Raw genomic sequence first — 19,280 nt, 5'->3', positions numbered from 1 at the left:
GTGTGATATAGAGGGGTAAGGGCAGTAATACTGATGTGTGATATAGAGGGGTAAGGGCTGTAATACTGTTGTGTGATATAGAAGGGTAAGGGCTGTAATACTGATGTGTGATATAGAGGGGTAAGGGCAGTAATACTGATGTGTGATATAGAGGGGTAAGGGCAGTAAAACTGATGTGTGATATAGAGGGGTAAGGGCAGTAATACTGATGTGTGATATAGAGGGGTAAGGGCAGTAATACTGATGTGTGATATAGAGGGGTAAGGGCAGTAATACTGATGTGTGATATAGAGGGGTAAGGGCTGTAATACTGTTGTGTGATATAGAAGGGTAAGGGCTGTAATACTGATGTGTGATATAGAGGGGTAAGGGCAGTAATACTGATGTGTGATATAGAGGGGTAAGGGCAGTAATACTGATGTGTGATATAGAGGGGTAAGGGCAGTAATACTGATGTGTGATATAGAGGGGTAAGGGCTGTAATACTGTTGTGTGATATAGAGGGGTAAGGGCTGTAATACTGATGTGTGATATAGAGGGGTAAGGGCAGTAATACTGATGTGTGATATAGAGGGGTAAGGGCAGTAATACTGATGTGTGATATAGAGGGGTAAGGGCAGTAATACTGATGTGTGATATAGAGGGGTAAGGGCAGTAATACTGATGTGTGATATAGAGGGGTAAGGGCAGTAATACTGATGTGTGATATACAGGGGTAAGGGCAGTATTACTGATGTGTGATATAGAGGGGTAAGGGCAGTAATACTGATGTGTGATATCGAGGGGTAAGGGCAGTAATACTGATGTGTGATATAGAGGGGTAAGGGCAGTAATACTGATGTGTGATATAGAGGGGTAAGGGCAGTAATACTGATGTGTGATATAGAGGGGTAAGGGCAGTAATACTGATGTGTTGTATCTCATGTGTTTCTTATGATTATTTTGCATTAATAATATTTTTGTTTTTTCTCCTCCCCTCCCCCTCCCCTCCCTTTTCCCCACTTCAAATACCATTTTTCATTTTCTTTCCTCTCCTCGTCCTTGTACTACTTCCTGTTTTCTGTTCTTCCTTTTTTTCTCTACCAATTAATACTATTGTTCCTTATTTTTGTATTGTGTGTGTGCTCGTCACTGCTGTTCCTGTGCGCTCCATTACTGGAATCCCCTGGTCCCTGTGTGCTGAATTTTTCTATCCATGCCTCCTCATACACTTCTGTGCCTGTGTCCATTACTTCTATCCCTTTCTACTTGCTACTTCTGTCCCTGTGTGCTCGATCACCTATATCCACGTTTGCTTGATCAATCCTGTCTCTGTGTACTCAATCGCTTCTGTCCTTATGTGCTTGATCCATTCTGTTCTTGTTTGCTCGATCTCTTCTATCGCTGTGTGCTTGATCCCTATGGCAATATGTGCTCCATCACTACTGTCTTTGTGTGCGATCTCAATTACGTTTATCAATGTATACCCCATCACTTCCTTCACTGTCTATCTGCTTGATCCCTTCTTTTCCTGTGCGCTTTATCACTTCTGTCCCTGTGTAATGTATTATTTCTTGCTCTATGTTCTCGATCTCTTCTGTATCTGTGTGCTTGATTGCTTCTGTCCCTTTATTCTCGATCTCTTCTGTCCCTGTGCTTGACCACTTCTGTCCCTGTGTCCTCAATCTCTTCTGTATCTCTGTGCTTGATCTGTTCTTTTCCTATTCACTTTATCACTTATGTCACTGTGTGCTGTTCTCCTTCTTTCCCTGTGCGCTTGATCACTCCTGTCTCTGTGTTCTGTTTTACGGTATTTCTTTATCTGTGTGCTTGATCTCTTCTGTATCTGTGTGCTTGATCTCTTCTGTATCTGTGTGCTTGATCACTTCTCTCTTATTGTTGATCTCTTCTGTAACTTTATTATCCATCTCTTCTGTCCCTGTGTGCTCTATTATTTCATTTCTCTGCGTGCTTGATTGCTTCTGTCTCTTTATTCTCAATCTCTTTTGTCCCTTTATTCTTCTTGTTCTCTTATGTCCCTTTATTTTTGATCTCCTCTGTCCCTGTCCTTGACCACTTCTGTCCCTGTGTGTTTGATTCCTTCTGTACCTGTGTTCTGTATTATTTCTTTCTCTGTGTACTATATTATTTCCCTCTGTGTGCTCGATCTCTTCTGTATCTGTGTGCTTGATCGCTTCTGTCCCTTTATTCTTGATCTCCTCTGCCTCTGTGCTTGACCATTTTTGTCCCTGTGTTCTGTATTATTTTCCACTATGTGCTCAATCTCTCTGTATTTGTGTGCTTGATCACTTCTGTCCCTGTGTTCTGTATTATTTGTTTCTCTGTGTGCTCAATCTCTTCTGTATCTGTGTGCTTGATCACTTCTGTCCCTGTGTTCTGTATGATTTGTTTCTCTGTGTGCTCAATCTCTTGTGGATCTGTGTGCTCCATCTCTTCTGTAACTTTATTATCCATCTCTTCTGTCCCTGTGTGCTCTATTATTTAATTACTCTGCATGCTTGATCTCTTATGTCCCTTTATTCCTGATCTCTTTTGTCCCTTTATTCTTGATCTCGTTTGTCTCTTTATTCTCCATCTCCTCTGTCCCTGTCCTTACCACATCTGTGTGCTCGATCTCTTCTGTATTTGTGTGCTTGATCACTTCTGTCCCTTTATTCTCGATCTCTTCTGTAACTTTATTATCCATCTGTTCTGTCCCTGTGTGCTGTATTATCTCATTTCTCTGTGTGCTTGACAATTTCTTTCCCTGTGTGCTCAATCTCTTCTGTACATGTGTGCTTGATCTCTTTTGTCCTTTTATTCTCGATCGCCTCTGTCCCTATCTTTAACCACTTCTGTCGCTATGCGCACAACCTCAACTGTCCCTCCTTCCGTACTTTTATGTTTTATGTTATGTGCTATTATGTGCCCTGTCTTCTCTTATCGCTCCTTGGTTGATATTGTTGTATTTCATGTATCCATCTATTTGTTCCCTTTACCTTTTTTCATTGTACTCATGGTTCATTTCTTTGTCTTCGCTTTTGTTCCCTTCCTTTCCCTTCTGCCTCCAGCCGGCAGCATTCTCAACCCCTACATCTCTGCCTTCCCTCCTTGTATCTGCTTCATCCCACCATACTTCACCTTTTTCCATTTCACGTCCTTCCCAGTCCTCCCAGTCCATTTCCTCAGGTGGCGGTATGAGGCTAGAGGCAGTGATGGAAAACCTCCAGCGCCAGCAAGCTGCTCGCTTGGCCTTAGAAGAAAAATTAAGGCAAGAAAAGGACAGAGAGCTTCGCTGTTTGGTGGAGTCCAGAATCCAGCAAGAGGCGTTGGTCATGCGTCAGTATCAGGCGGCCGTGAGAGCGGTTGCGGCAGCGGCAGCAGTGGTCACTTCACCTTCAAACTCAAACACCACAAGTACAACCACCACCAGTACAACGGCCACAACCTCGTCAGTGTCCCTGACCCGGCCCACACTGATATATTCACGGGCGCCGGTCCATAAACCAGAGGAGGAGGAGTCCAAGCACAAGAGCGACAGTGAGGAAGCTGACTTTGATGATGAAGATATGGACGATGAGGATGGAGAGGAAGAAGATGAGGAGGATTTAGAGATGTCCTCCACCATGCAACGACCCGATCCTGATTCACCAAGCAAAGTTTTGCAACGGGTCGGTCAGGTGCCAAACACCAGTTCACAGTCTCAGACGTTATCCCCTAATGGACAGTCGGGCCATCATGAATGGACGTATGAGGAGCAGTTCAAACAGGTAAGACACATTGTCCATGTGCCTATAACATTAGGGTGCCCCTTGGACAACCTGTCATTGGCCTAAGACCCCCACAACATACCAATATAATGAAAGGTCTGGTGATGGCTTCTTATAGGTGCCTCCAATTCACTACCTGGTCACTAGTCCAACATGTTGCACACATACAAGACTATCAGCTGTAGAAGTTTGTGGGGTGATAGGTCCATGGGGATTTTGACCAACATTGATCTTGTCCTCACCTCTTAGGCTTGAAGGAATGGTCTGATGGTGTGACAAAGCCCAGCATTAGGGGCTGTGGCCAGTGAATTTGTCCTGTGTGGTGTTCATCTGGAACCGAGGGTGGACTCCATGGTGGTCTCTGACTTTCCTGTTGGCCATTGATGTTGGAGATATGCTTTACGGTCAGGTTTATCCGTGAATTAGAGGCTTTGTCACACTCCTGGGTGGACCAGTAATGTCATTATCCATGTGCAAGAGCAAATATTACTGTACTGGTTTATATAAATGATGTGAAAATGGCGAGAATAGAAGGAGGAACGTTACGAGGTATCGCAGATTCCTTACATCGTATGCGTTGTGTGGTGGTTGTTCTCGCCGTGGAGACTGTGACCCATAGACCCAACACAATAATCAGTGACTCCTGAGCTGACTTGTTACATGTTAGTCAGGAGAATATGTCGTTCTATGACTCCATCAACTTCTTTAGGGACAATGAGAAGTCTCCAGTAGTCTAGAGATACAATATATAGCTCAATACCTTCAGCCACAGGAGCCACTTCTCCTCTGCGTCTTTAGCTCATTATTCACTTTTACAAACTCACTGAGAAATCTTGCCTATTGAACTCTATGGAAAGGGAACTGGAAGGACCAGAGAGAATAATGGCGGCTTTCCAGGAACTGTTTTATCTCACCAGATGGCAGGATTTACATCTGCACTGCTCAGTACTCCTGTTTAATGTCCTCCATGCTGTTGATGCTTCTCTTTGTGTATTACTTAGACACAAGACTGCATGCATCACTCAGATTCTAAGCTCTATGTTGGGTGCATATGTCCATCTGTGAATACAATGGTTACGGGTTTAATAATAGTAAAATAATGGGGTCACTGAGTACCCACATTACATTACTGATTCTGTACTGATCCTGAGTTACATCCTGTATTATACTCCAGAGCTGCACTCACTATTCTGCTGGTGCAGTCACTGTGTGCATACATTACATTACTGATCCTGAGTTACATCCTGTATTATACTCCAGAGCTGCACTCACTATTCTGCTGGTGCAGTCACTGTGTGCATACATTACATTACTGATCCTGAGTTACATCCTGTATTATACCCCAGAGCTGAACTCACTATTCTGCTGGTGCAGTCACTGTGTGCATCCTGTATTATACCCCAGAGCTGCACTCACTATTCTGCTGGTGCAGTCACTGTGTGCATACATTACTGATCCTGAGTTACATCCTGTATTATACTCCAGAGCTGCACTCACTATTCTGCTGGTGCAGTCACTGTGTACATACATTACTGATCCTGAGTTACATCCTGTATTATACTCCAGAGCTGCACTCACTATTCTGTTGGTTCAGTCACTGTGTACATACATTACATTACTGATCCTGAGTTACATCCTGTATTATACTCCAGAGCTGCACTCACTATTCTGCTGGTGCAGTCACTGTGTACATACATTACTTTACTGATCCTGAGTTACATCCTGTATTATACCCCAGAGCTGCACTCACTATTCTGTTGGTGCAGTCACTGTGTACATACATTACATTACTGATCCTGAGTTACATCCTGTATTATACTCCAGAGCTGCACTCACTATTCTGCTGGTGCAGTCACTGTGTACATACATTACATTACTGATCCTGAGTTACATCCTGTATTATACCCCAGAGCTGCACTCACTATTCTGTTGGTGCAGTCACTGTGTACATACATTACTTTACTGATCCTGAGTTACATCCTGTATTATACCCCAGAGCTGCACTCACTATTCTGCTGGTGCAGTCACTGTGTACATACATTACTTTACTGATCCTGAGTTACATCCTGTATTATACCCCAGAGCTGCACTCACTATTCTGCTGATGGTGACCATGTCTGTATAATCTGCGGAGTGGCGTCTGATGGTGGTTATACTCCTGGCTCCACCTTCTTTCTATACTTACACTGAGTCTGTGTTTTTGTAGTGAAGTGCCCCCCCCCCCCCCCCCCCCCCCCCCCCCCGTACCTTGGTGGCAGGTGGATCGTCTGGACATTTGTCACCTGTAATCCTATAATCTCTGCAGCGCCACATCAGCCGGAGACCATTAGGAGGAATTAGAGGCTGGGACGTGTCCTCTTCCCAGCAGCCTCCACATTCCTGACCGTGCAGGGAAAGTATCAGCTCACAGATACAATTGTAACAAACCCTCAGCGCTGATATTTATCAGTATTGAGTCTTTGAATGAAAGCAGTGGGCAGAGTGATTCACTGACAGTCAGCAGAGATCCTGATAATCGTAGGGAATTAAAACTAAATGTCACAAAGTTGCAGAAAGTTCTGGATGTGATGAGTGACGGCATGGGACAGTGTGAAGGGCATCGCTGAGGAGGAGCAGGGCGAGCGGAAGGAAGCGATGTTCTCCTCTGGCGATTACCATCTTACTGACACATTTTATGTTATTTATCCCAAAACAGCAATGTGCAAACAGTGGGTGTCAGATCCCCTGACTGATAGGGGGGATTATCCTCAGGGTGGGGGATGGGGCTCATCTCCTCACCTGACGCCTGGACCCACTCAGTATACAACCATATCATGTGTCTTCACCTGCCCCCTCCATTGTATGTCTTCACCTCATATACATCAGATCTACCAGACCTGGACACACTGCGGCCAGCGGGCCACGTCCAGCCCTGAGGCTGCTCCTATCTGACCCATGGAGCTGTACAGCCAAGGAGCTGGAAACAGTGGCGTACTGCTCGACACGGCCATCCTCCACCGATTATGAATCCTCAGGGTGTAGATACAGTTGAATACAATGGTGGAGGAGAGTGACATCGACTCCTTGTGCAACATTCAGACTGAGACTCAGCAGGTGCAATGACATCATGAGATCAGGCTGCTGCTCCTAGTCTCAGTCCATGAGCTGCACACCGCAAACCAGTGCATCCAAGAGCGAGACAAGGGAAGCATTTATTTACTGTCAGTTCTTGTGTGGGGGAATCATACTGTGGGGGAGGGCTGTGGTGGTATTTTAACATTTGTGAAGGGTATAATGCTGTGTGGGGGCATCATACTGTGTGTGGGGGCATCACACTGTGTGCCCAGGTATTGTAATGTCATAATGTGTTGGAGCTTCGTACTGTGTTTGGGGGCATCATTCTCTGTGGGGGCATCATATTGTGTGTGGGGGCATTGTGCTGTGTGTGGGGTGTCACACTATGTGCAGGTATTGTAATGTGGTAATGTGTGTGGGGGCATCATACTGTGTGCACAGGTATCGCAATATCATAATGTGTGTTGGGGGGTGAGCTGAGGGGGCATCATACTGTGTGGGGGAGCTGAGGGGGCACCATCCTGTGTGGGGGAGCTGGGGAGGCATCATACTTTGTGTGGGGGCATTATACTGTGTGGGGGAGCTGAGAGGGCATCATACTGTGTGGGGGAGCTGAGGGGGCATCATACTGTGTGTGGGGGCATTATACTGTGTGGGGGAGCTGAGAGGGCATCATACTGTGTGGGGGAACCGAGGGGGCATCATACTATGTGTGGGGGCATCATACTGTGTGGGGGAACCGAGGGGGCATCATACTGTGTGTGGGGGCATCATACTGTGTGGGGGTGCTGAGGGGGCATCATACTGAGACTTGTACTCTTTATGTGACTGCAGACTTGTAGCCTTTGTGTGACTGCAGACTTGTAGCCTTTGTGTGACTGCAGACTTGTACCCTTTATGTGACTGCAGACTTGTACCCTTTATGTGACTGCAGACTTGTACCCTTTATGTGACTGCAGACTTGTACCCTTTATGTGACTGCAGACTTGTACTCTTTATGTGACTGCAGACTTGTACTCTTTGTGTGACTGCAGACTTGTAGCCTTTGTGTGACTGCAGACTTGTAGCCTTTGTGTGACTGCAGACTTGTAGCCTTTGTGTGACTGCAGACTTGTAGCCTTTGTGTGACTGCAGTCTTGTGAAACCTCATTCCGCCTGCGTTGCTGACTGTGAGGATCCTCCGTGCGGAGCGGGCAGTCATGTTTTCCCACTGACAGATGAAAATTATTGTATAATAATAATATTGAGCAGCATTAAGTCTGCTCTCCACAGCAGTCACAGTCTTAGTGCCTTCTCCTCCCCTGACGCACAGTACGGGTGTCCATACGTGGACCCCCTATCAGTCAGAGCTGTGATTGCTGTCCATACTGCGCAGTGACGTGTTCACACTCATCTGTAGCGCTGCCACTGATCGCAGCGTCAGATCGCGCCGTCCGTCCCACTTTTCGCACCATTTTGTTACTATCATATGAAAAGAATTTGTGTCTTCAGGTAAAGCGAGTTTTCATGGCCGGGGAAATCCGCAAGGTGACACTGAGCGGACAGACTGGAAATGGCGATCCGAGGAATCTGCATTTCCGATTCGAGCAGTGGAAGAACCGGTCTCGGGGCGGGATGGGGTGTGTGGGTCTCAGTGTGTGCTCCTGAATGGGGCGACCGCGCACTTCTATTATACTCTTGTTTTTACAGGTGTCTGCGTTATACGGGGGAGGGGACGCTCCGCAGACCGCCGTTGTACTCGCAGCATGGCTATGATTCCAATAAATACATTTGGGTTATTGACATGTGATCTATAAATAGGAGCGACGAGGGCGGGGGAGGGAGGCAGTCCTACTGTCACTTACTGTATAGGGGTGAATCCCCACAGCCCGCAGATAACAGGGGGGCTGATATCAGTCACCTATAGTGGGGTCTCAGCACTGGAGATGTGCTGTATAGTGGGGATCAACAGGGGCACTGATTCCATTGATCAGCGTTATAGTCATCTCTTCTCCCCAACCTGACATGGCGGATAACAGGGAGCAACTGACTGTGTTCACATTGTGCATGTTCTTTCCCAGACATGGACGGGTTAATGGCGGCATTCTGGGTGGTATGGAAGGTCAGCACAGGTCATTGTTAGGGGCATAAAGTGTTTACAAAACCTGTTCACAGGGCGAGAAAAAAAGGAAAAAAGTATGTCAGGTATGTGCATCCAGAATGTCATCCTCGCCTGCCCCCACCCCCACCAGACAGACAATGGTCCCCCAAGAGTAGTGTGCCGGCTGCATCCCAAAAACACAGAACCAGGCAACCAGGCCCATCACAAGATTGTGTCCCAAAAATACAGAACCTGGCCCATCACAAGATTGTGTCCCAAAAATACAGAACCAGGCGCATCACAAGATTGTGTCCCAAAAATGCCGAACCAGGCCCATCACAAGATTGTGTCCCAAAAATACCGAACCAGGCGCATCACAAGATTGTGTCCCAAAAATACCGAACCAGGCGCATCACAAGATTGTGTCCCCAAAATACCGAACCAGGCCCATCACAAGATTGTGTCCCAAAAATACCGAACCTGGCCCATCACAAGATTGTGTCCCAAAAATACCGAACCTGGCCCATCACAAGATTGTGTCCCAAAAATACCGAACCTGGCCCATCACAAGATTGTGTCCCAAAAATACCGAACCTGGCCCATCACAAGATTGTGTCCCAAAAATACAGAACCTGGCCCATCACAAGATTGTGTCCCAAAAATACCGAACCTGGCCCATCACAAGATTGTGTCCCAAAAATACAGAACCTGGCCCATCACAAGATTGTGTCCCAAAAATACCGAACCTGGCCCATCACAAGATTGTGCCCCAAAAATACAGAACCAGGCGCATCACAAGATTGTGTCCTAAAAATGCAGAACCAGGCGCATCACAAGATTGTGTCCCAAAAATACCGAACCTGGCCCATCACAAGATTGTGTCCCAAAAATACAGAACCAGGCGCATCACAAGATTGTGTCCCAAAAATACAGAACCAGGCGCATCACAAGATTGTGTCCCAAAAATACCGAACTAGGCCCATCACAAGATTGTGTCCCAAAAATACCGAACCTGGCCCATCACAAGATTGTGTCCCAAAAATACCGAACCTGGCCCATCACAAGATTGTGTCCCAAAAATACAGAACCTGGCCCATCACAAGATTGTGTCCCAAAAATACCGAACCTGGCCCATCACAAGATTGTGTCCCAAAAATACAGAACCTGGCCCATCACAAGATTGTGTCCCAAAAATACCGAACCTGGCCCATCACAAGATTGTGCCCCAAAAATACAGAACCAGGCGCATCACAAGAATGTGTCCTAAAAATGCAGAACCAGGCGCATCACAAGATTGTGTCCCAAAAATACCGAACCTGGCCCATCACAAGATTGTGTCCCAAAAATACAGAACCAGGCGCATCACAAGATTGTGTCCCAAAAATACAGAACCAGGCGCATCACAAGATTGTGTCCCAAAAATACAGAACCAGGCCCATCACAAGATTGTGTCCCAAAAATACCGAACCTGGCCCATCACAAGATTGTGTCCCAAAAATACAGAACCAGGCACATCACAAGAATGTGTCCCAAAAATACCGAACTAGGCCCATCACAAGAATGTACTGTAACCTGAAAATACCGAAATGGGCGAATCACAAAAATGTATCCTAAAAATACAGGACAGGGCGTATCACGAGAATATAACCTGAAAACAGAACCAGACACATCACAGTAATGTATCCCAAAAATACAAAACCATGCGCATCACAAGATTGTGTCTCAAAAATATAAAACCTGGCGCATCAAAAAGAATGTACTCCGAAAATATAGAACCAGGGGCAGGGCAAGAATGTATCCCAAAAATACAGAACCGAAAATCTAGAGCCGGACATATTTCAAGAATGTACCCAAGAAAATACAAAACCAGGCACATCACAAGAATGTATCCCGAAAATACAGGATAGGCCGTATCACAAAACCGTATCCTGAAAATACAGAACCTGTTGCATCACAGGAATGTACCCTGAAAACACATAACCAGTCCCATCTCAAAACTGAACACGGAAAATACCAAACCAGGCGCATCACAAAAATGTACCCTGAAAGTACAGAAGTGGGCACATCTCAATACTATATATGTAAAATACCGAACCGGGCGCATCACAAAAGTGTACCCCGAAAATACACCTGGTTCTGTATCACAAGAATGTATCCCAAAACTTCAGAACCGGATGCATCACAAGAACGTGTCTCGAAAATATAGAACCAAGCACATCATAAGAATGTATACTAAATCTGTTGCATCACAGGAATGTAACCCAAAAATACAGAAGAGGGCGCATCACAAAAATGCAGAACCAGGCGCATCATAAGAATGTATCTCGAAAATACAAGACCAAGCGCATGACAAGAATATACCCAAAAAACACAGGACCGGGTGCATCACTAGAATGTATCTCAAAAATGGAGAAACGGACATATTTCAAGAATGTATCCCAAAAATACAAGACCGGGCGCATCACAGGAATATAGCCTGAAAGCACAGAACCAGGCACATTACAAGAGTGTATCCCAAAAAATACAGAACCAGGCACATCACAAGATTGTGTCTCGAAAATATAGAACGTGGCGCATCCCAAGAAAGTATCCCAAAAATATACAACCAGCGCAAGAATGTATTCCAAAAATATAGAACCTGGTGCATCAGAAAAATATATCCCAAAAATACAGAACCGGTCATATCACAAGAATGTATCTCGAAAATTTAGAACCGGGCATATTACAAGAATGTGCCTAGAAAATACAGAACCAGGCGCGTCACAAGAATGTATCCCGAACATACAGAAATGGGTCCATTACAAGATTGTGTCACAAAAGTCCAGAACCAGGTGCATCATAAGAATTTATCCAGAAAATACAAGACCAGACACATCACAAGATTTTACCCCGAAAATACAGAACTGGGGCGCATCACAAGATTGTACCCAGAAAATACAGAAACGGGAGCATCATAAGAATGTATCCCAAAAACACAGAAATGGGCATATCACAAGAATGTATCCCAAAAATACAGAACCAAGCACATCACAAGAATGTATCCCAAAAATACAGAACCAAGCACATCACAAGAATGTATCCCAAAAATACAGGACCAAGCACATCACGAGAATGTATCCCAAAAATACAGGACCAGGCACATCACGAGAATGTGTCCCAAAAATACAGGACCAGGCACATCACGAGAATGTATCCCAAAAATACAGGACCAGGCACATCACGAGAATGTATCCCAAAAATACAGGACCAGGCACATCACGAGAATGTGTCCCAAAAATACCGAACCTGGCCCATCACAAGATTGTGTCCCAAAAATACCGAACCTGGCCCATCACAAGATTGTGTCCCAAAAATACCGAACCTGGCCCATCACAAGATTGTGTCCCAAAAATACCGAACCTGGCCCATCACAAGATTGTGTCCCAAAAATACAGAACCTGGCCCATCACAAGTTAGTGTCCCAAAAATACAGAACCTGGCCCATCACAAGATTGTGTCCCAAAAATACCGAACCTGGCCCATCACAAGATTGTGTCCCAAAAATACCGAACCTGGCCCATCACAAGATTGTGCCCCAAAAATACAGAACCAGGCGCATCACAAGATTGTGTCCTAAAAATGCAGAACCAGGCGCATCACAAGATTGTGTCCCAAAAATACCGAACCTGGCCCATCACAAGATTGTGTCCCAAAAATACAGAACCAGGCACATCACAAGATTGTGTCCCAAAAATACAGAACCAGGCGCATCACAAGATTGTGTCCCAAAAATACAGAACCAGGCGCATCACAAGATTGTGTCCCAAAAATACAGAACCAGGCGCATCACAAGATTGTGTCCCAAAAATACAGAACCAGGCGCATCACAAGATTGTGTCCCAAAAATACAGAACCAGGCCCATCACAAGATTGTGTCCCAAAAATACCGAACCTGGCCCATCACAAGATTGTGTCCCAAAAATACAGAACCAGGCACATCACAAGAATATGTCCCAAAAATACCGAACCAGGCCCATCACAAGAATGTACTGTAACCTGAAAATACCGAAATGGGCGAATCACAAAAATGTATCCTAAAAATACAGGACAGGGCGTATCACGAGAATATAACCTGAAAACAGAACCAGACACATCACAGTAATGTATCCCAAAAATACAAAACCATGCGCATCACAAGATTGTGTCTCAAAAATATAAAACTTGGCGCATCAAAAAGAATGTACCCCGAAAATATAGAACCAGGGGCAGGGCAAGAATGTATCCCAAAAATACAGAACCGAAAATCTAGAGCCGGACATATTTCAAGAATGTACCCAAGAAAATACAAAACCAGGCACATCACAAGAATGTATCCCGAAAATACAGGATAGGCCGTATCACAAAACCGTATCCTGAAAATACAGAACCTGTTGCATCACAGGAATGTACCCTGAAAGCACAGAACCAGTCCCATCTCAAAACTGAATACGGAAAATACCAAACCAGGCACATCACAAAAATGTACCCTGAAAGTACAGAAGTGGGCACATCTCAATACTATATATGTAAAATACCGAACCGGGCGCATCACAAAAGTGTACCCCGAAAATACACCTGGTTCTGTATCACAAGAATGTATCCCAAAACTTCAGAACCGGATGCATCACAAGAACGTGTCTCGAAAATATAGAACCAAGCACATCATAAGAATGTATACTAAATCGGTTGCATCACAGGAATGTAACCCAAAAATACAGAAGAGGGCGCATCACAAAAATGCAGAACCAGGCGCATCATAAGAATGTATCTCGAAAATACAAGACCAAGCGCATGACAAGAATATACCCAAAAAACACAGGACCGGGTGCATCACTAGAATGTATCTCAAAAATGGAGAAACGGACATATTTCAAGAATGTATCCCAAAAATACAAGACCGGGCGCATCACAGGAATATAGCCTGAAAGCACAGAACCAGGCACATTACAAGAGTGTATCCCAAAAAATACAGAACCAGGCACATCACAAGATTGTGTCTCGAAAATATAGAACGTGGCGCATCCCAAGAAAGTATCCCAAAAATATACAACCAGCGCAAGAATGTATTCCAAAAATATAGAACCTGGTGCATCAGAAAAATATATCCCAAAAATACAGAACCGGTCATATCACAAGAATGTATCTCGAAAATTTAGAACCGGGCATATTACAAGAATGTGCCTAGAAAATACAGAACCAGGCGCGTCACAAGAATGTATCCCGAACATACAGAAATGGGTCCATTACAAGATTGTGTCACAAAAGTCCAGAACCAGGTGCATCATAAGAATTTATCCAGAAAATACAAGACCAGACACATCACAAGATTTTACCCCGAAAATACAGAACTGGGGCGCATCACAAGATTGTACCCAGAAAATACAGAAACGGGAGCATCATAAGAATGTATCCCAAAAACACAGAAATGGGCATATCACAAGAATGTATCCCAAAAATACAGAACCAAGCACATCACAAGAATGTATCCCAAAAATACAGAACCAAGCACATCACAAGAATGTATCCCAAAAATACAGGACCAAGCACATCACGAGAATGTATCCCAAAAATACAGGACCAGGCACATCACGAGAATGTGTCCCAAAAATACAGGACCAGGCACATCACGAGAATGTATCCCAAAAATACAGGACCAGGCACATCACGAGAATGTATCCCAAAAATACAGGACCAGGCACATCACGAGAATGTGTCCCAAAAATACCGAACCTGGCCCATCACAAGATTGTGTCCCAAAAATACCGAACCTGGCCCATCACAAGATTGTGTCCCAAAAATACCGAACCTGGCCCATCACAAGATTGTGTCCCAAAAATACAGAACCTGGCCCATCACAAGTTAGTGTCCCAAAAATACAGAACCTGGCCCATCACAAGATTGTGTCCCAAAAATACCGAACCTGGCCCATCACAAGATTGTGTCCCAAAAATACCGAACCTGGCCCATCACAAGATTGTGCCCCAAAAATACAGAACCAGGCGCATCACAAGATTGTGTCCTAAAAATGCAGAACCAGGCGCATCACAAGATTGTGTCCCAAAAATACCGAACCTGGCCCATCACAAGATTGTGTCCCAAAAATACAGAACCAGGCGCATCACAAGATTGTGTCCCAAAAATACAGAACCAGGCGCATCACAAGATTGTGTCCCAAAAATACAGAACCAGGCGCATCACAAGATTGTGTCCCAAAAATACAGAACCAGGCGCATCACAAGATTGTGTCCCAAAAATACAGAACCAGGCGCATCACAAGATTGTGTCCCAAAAATACAGAACCAGGCCCATCACAAGATTGTGTCCCAAAAATACCGAACCTGGCCCATCACAAGATTGTGTCCCAAAAATACAGAACCAGGCACATCACAAGAATATGTCCCAAAAATACCGAACCAGGCCCATCACAAGAATGTACTGTAACCTGAAAATACCGAAATGGGCGAATCACAAAAATGTATCCTAAAAATACAGGACAGGGCGTATCACGAGAATATAACCTGAAAACAGAACCAGACACATCACAGTAATGTATCCCAAAAATACAAAACCATGCGCATCACAAGATTGTGTCTCAAAAATATAAAACTTGGCGCATCAAAAAGAATGTACCCCGAAAATATAGAACCAGGGGCAGGGCAAGAATGTATCCCAAAAATACAGAACCGAAAATCTAGAGCCGGACATATTTCAAGAATGTACCCAAGAAAATACAAAACCAGGCACATCACAAGAATGTATCCCGAAAATACAGGATAGGCCGTATCACAAAACCGTATCCTGAAAATACAGAACCTGTTGCATCACAGGAATGTACCCTGAAAGCACAGAACCAGTCCCATCTCAAAACTGAATACGGAAAATACCAAACCAGGCACATCACAAAAATGTACCCTGAAAGTACAGAAGTGGGCACATCTCAATACTATATATGTAAAATACCGAACCGGGCGCATCACAAAAGTGTACCCCGAAAATACACCTGGTTCTGTATCACAAGAATGTATCCCAAAACTTCAGAACCGGATGCATCACAAGAACGTGTCTCGAAAATATAGAACCAAGCACATCATAAGAATGTATACTAAATCGGTTGCATCACAGGAATGTAACCCAAAAATACAGAAGAGGGCGCATCACAAAAATGCAGAACCAGGCGCATCATAAGAGAATGTATCTCGAAAATACAAGACCAAGCGCATGACAAGAATATACCCAAAAAACACAGGACCGGGTGCATCACTAGAATGTATCTCAAAAATGGAGAAACGGACATATTTCAAGAATGTATCCCAAAAATACAAGACCGGGCGCATCACAGGAATATAGCCTGAAAGCACAGAACCAGGCACATTACAAGAGTGTATCCCAAAAAATACAGAACCAGGCACATCACAAGATTGTGCCTCGAAAATATAGAACGTGGCGCATCCCAAGAAAGTATCCCAAAAATATACAACCAGCGCAAGAATGTATTCCAAAAATATAGAACCTGGTGCATCAGAAAAATATATCCCAAAAATACAGAACCGGTCATATCACAAGAATGTATCTCGAAAATTTAGAACCGGGCATATTACAAGAATGTGCCTAGAAAATACAGAACCAGGCACATCACAAGAATGTATCCCGAACATACAGAAATGGGTCCATTACAAGATTGTGTCACAAAAGTCCAGAACCAGGTGCATCATAAGAATTTATCCAGAAAATACAAGACCAGACACATCACAAGATTTTACCCCGAAAATACAGAACTGGGGTGCATCACAAGATTGTACCCAGAAAATACAGAAACGGGAGCATCATAAGAATGTATCCCAAAAACACAGAAACGGGCATATCACAAGAATGTATCCCAAAAATACAGGACCAGGCACATCACAAGAATGTATCCCAAAAATACAGAACCAAGCACATCACAAGAATGTATCCCAAAAATACAGAACCAAGCACATCACAAGAATGTATCCCAAAAATACTGGACCAAGCACATCACGAGAATGTATCCCAAAAATACAGGACCAGGCACATCACGAGAATGTATCCCAAAAATACAGGACCAGGCACATCACGAGAAACCTATTTCAACACCCTCATCATCTCACTGTCCAATAACCCGAAACGTCTCTTTGACACTTTTCATTCTCTACTCAATCCAAGAGTACAGGCCCCAACCACGGAGCTCCGAGCTGACGATCTGGCCAATTACTTCAAAGAAAAAATTGACCAGATCCGACAGGAAATTATCTCCAAATCCCCTCATACCATGCACTGTCCTCCCTCCCCCACTGCATCTAACTCACTCTCTGATTTTGAACCAGTCACAGAAGAAGAAGTAAGCAGGCTCCTTGCATCTTCTCGCCCAACTACTTGCACCAGTGACCCATTTCCGTCACATCTCCTCCAGTCCCTTTCCCCTGCTGTCACCCCTCACCTAACTAAAATATTTAACCTCTCTCTCTCTGCTGGTATTTTTCCCTCCTCATTTAAGCATGCCATCATACATCCACTACTTAAAAAACCATCCCTCGACCAAAACTGTGCCGCTAACTATAGACCTGTCTCTAATCTTCCCTTCATCTCTAAACTCCTGGAACGCCTGGTCCACTCCCGTCTTATCCGCTATCTCTCAGAAAACTCTGTTCTCGACCCTCTCCAATCCGGTTTCCGCTCTTTACACTCCACTGAAACTGCCCTCACTAAAGTCTCTAATGATCTGTTAATAGCTAAATCAAATGGTCATTACTCCATGCTAATTCTCTTGGATCTCTCTGCAGCATTCGACACTGTGGATCATCAGCTCCTCCTCACTATGCTCCGCTCCACTGGCATCAAGGACACCGTTCTCTCCTGGTTCTCCTCCTATCTCGCCGACCGCTCCTTTACTGTTTCTTTTGCCGGTTCCTCCTCCTCTCACCTTCCCCTTACTGTTGGGGTTCCTCAAGGATCGGTTCTAGGCCCCCTCCTCTTCTCCTTGTACACTGCCCCTATTGGTCAAACAATCAGATTTGGTTTCCAGTACCATCTCTATGCTGATGACACCCAATTATACGCTTCTTCTCCTGACATCACGCCAGCCTTTCTAGAAAACACTGGCGATTGTCTAAACGCTGTGTCTAATATCATGTCCTCACTATATCTGAAACTGAACCTGTCAAAGACTGAACTCCTTGTGTTTCCTCCCGCTACTAATGTACCTATACCCGACATTGCCATTTCTGTGTGTGGTTCCACTATTACTCCCCAGCAACATGCCCGCTGTCTTGGGGTCATACTTGATTCCGAGCTTTCCTTTGCCCCCCACATTCGATCACTGGCTCGCTCTTGTCATCTGCACCTCAAAAACATTTCTAGAATTCGACCTTTTCTTACTTTTGACTCTGCAAAAACTCTTACTGTTTCTCTTATTCATTCTCGTCTCGACTACTGTAACTCTCTTCTAATCGGTCTCCCTCTTACAAAACTCTCCCCTCTCCAATCTGTCTTGAATGCTGCAGCCAGGATCATATTCCTCACCAATCGTTACACCGATGCCTCTACCTTGTGCCAGTCATTACACTGGCTACCCATCCACTCCAGAATTCAGTATAAACTTATTACCCTCACCCACAAAGCCCTCCATGGCTCAGCACCACCCTACATTTCCTCCCTTGTTTCAGTATACCACCCTACCCGCGCCCTCCGTTCTGCTGATGACCTGAGGTTAGTATCCTCAATAGTCAGAACCTCCCACTCCCGTCTCCAAGACTTTACACGTGCCGCGCCAATTCTTTGGAATGCACTTCCCAGGTCAATACGATTAGTCCCCAATCCCCACAATTTTAAGCGTGTCCTGAAAACGCATTTATTCAGACTGGCCTATCGCCTCAACACATTAACCTAACCTATCCCTGTGTGGCAGAGCCAAAAGTTTTACCATAACCAGGTTCCCAGCATCATGTTCCCACATGCTTTATGCATCCATTAGCCCTCTGTGTCTGTACTGTTACACACTTAACATTATGGCTGGTCCATACAATCAGGGCAACTGTTACCACCCACCTTTCGTGTCTACCTCTTTCCTCATAGACTGTAAGCTTGCGAGCAGGGCCCTCACTCCTCTTGGTATTTCTTATAATCTACTGTATGTGATTATTGTTATGCTGTAATGTCTATTGTCTGTACAAATCCCCTCTGAAATGTAAAGTGCTGCGGAATATGTCGGCGCTATAAAAATAAAATCTATTATTATCTATTATAATGTATCCCAAAAATACAGGACCAGGCACATCACGAGAATGTATCCCAAAAATACAGAACCAAGCACATCACAAGAATGTATCCCAAAAATACAGTACCAGGCACATCACAAGAATGTA

General features: G+C 44.6%; 1 protein-coding gene across 1 annotated transcript in view; it reads left to right on the top strand.

Moving 5' to 3' along the window:
• Positions 1 to 2,951: 2,951 nt before the first annotated feature.
• Positions 2,952 to 19,280, top strand: part of ARID3C (AT-rich interaction domain 3C) — a 137,814-nt gene continuing 121,485 nt past the window's right edge. Inside the window, exon 1 of the mRNA XM_073556739.1 lies at positions 2,952 to 3,749. Coding sequence (XP_073412840.1) covers positions 2,952 to 3,749 — 798 coding nt within the window. The remainder of the gene's footprint in view (positions 3,750 to 19,280) is intronic.

Source organism: Dendrobates tinctorius, unplaced genomic scaffold (genome assembly GCF_039654945.1).
Source record: "Dendrobates tinctorius isolate UK_male_01 unplaced genomic scaffold, ASM3965494v1 ptg000237l, whole genome shotgun sequence".
NCBI lineage: Eukaryota > Metazoa > Chordata > Amphibia > Anura > Dendrobatidae > Dendrobates > Dendrobates tinctorius.
This window is presented reverse-complemented; position numbering and strand designations above follow the sequence as displayed.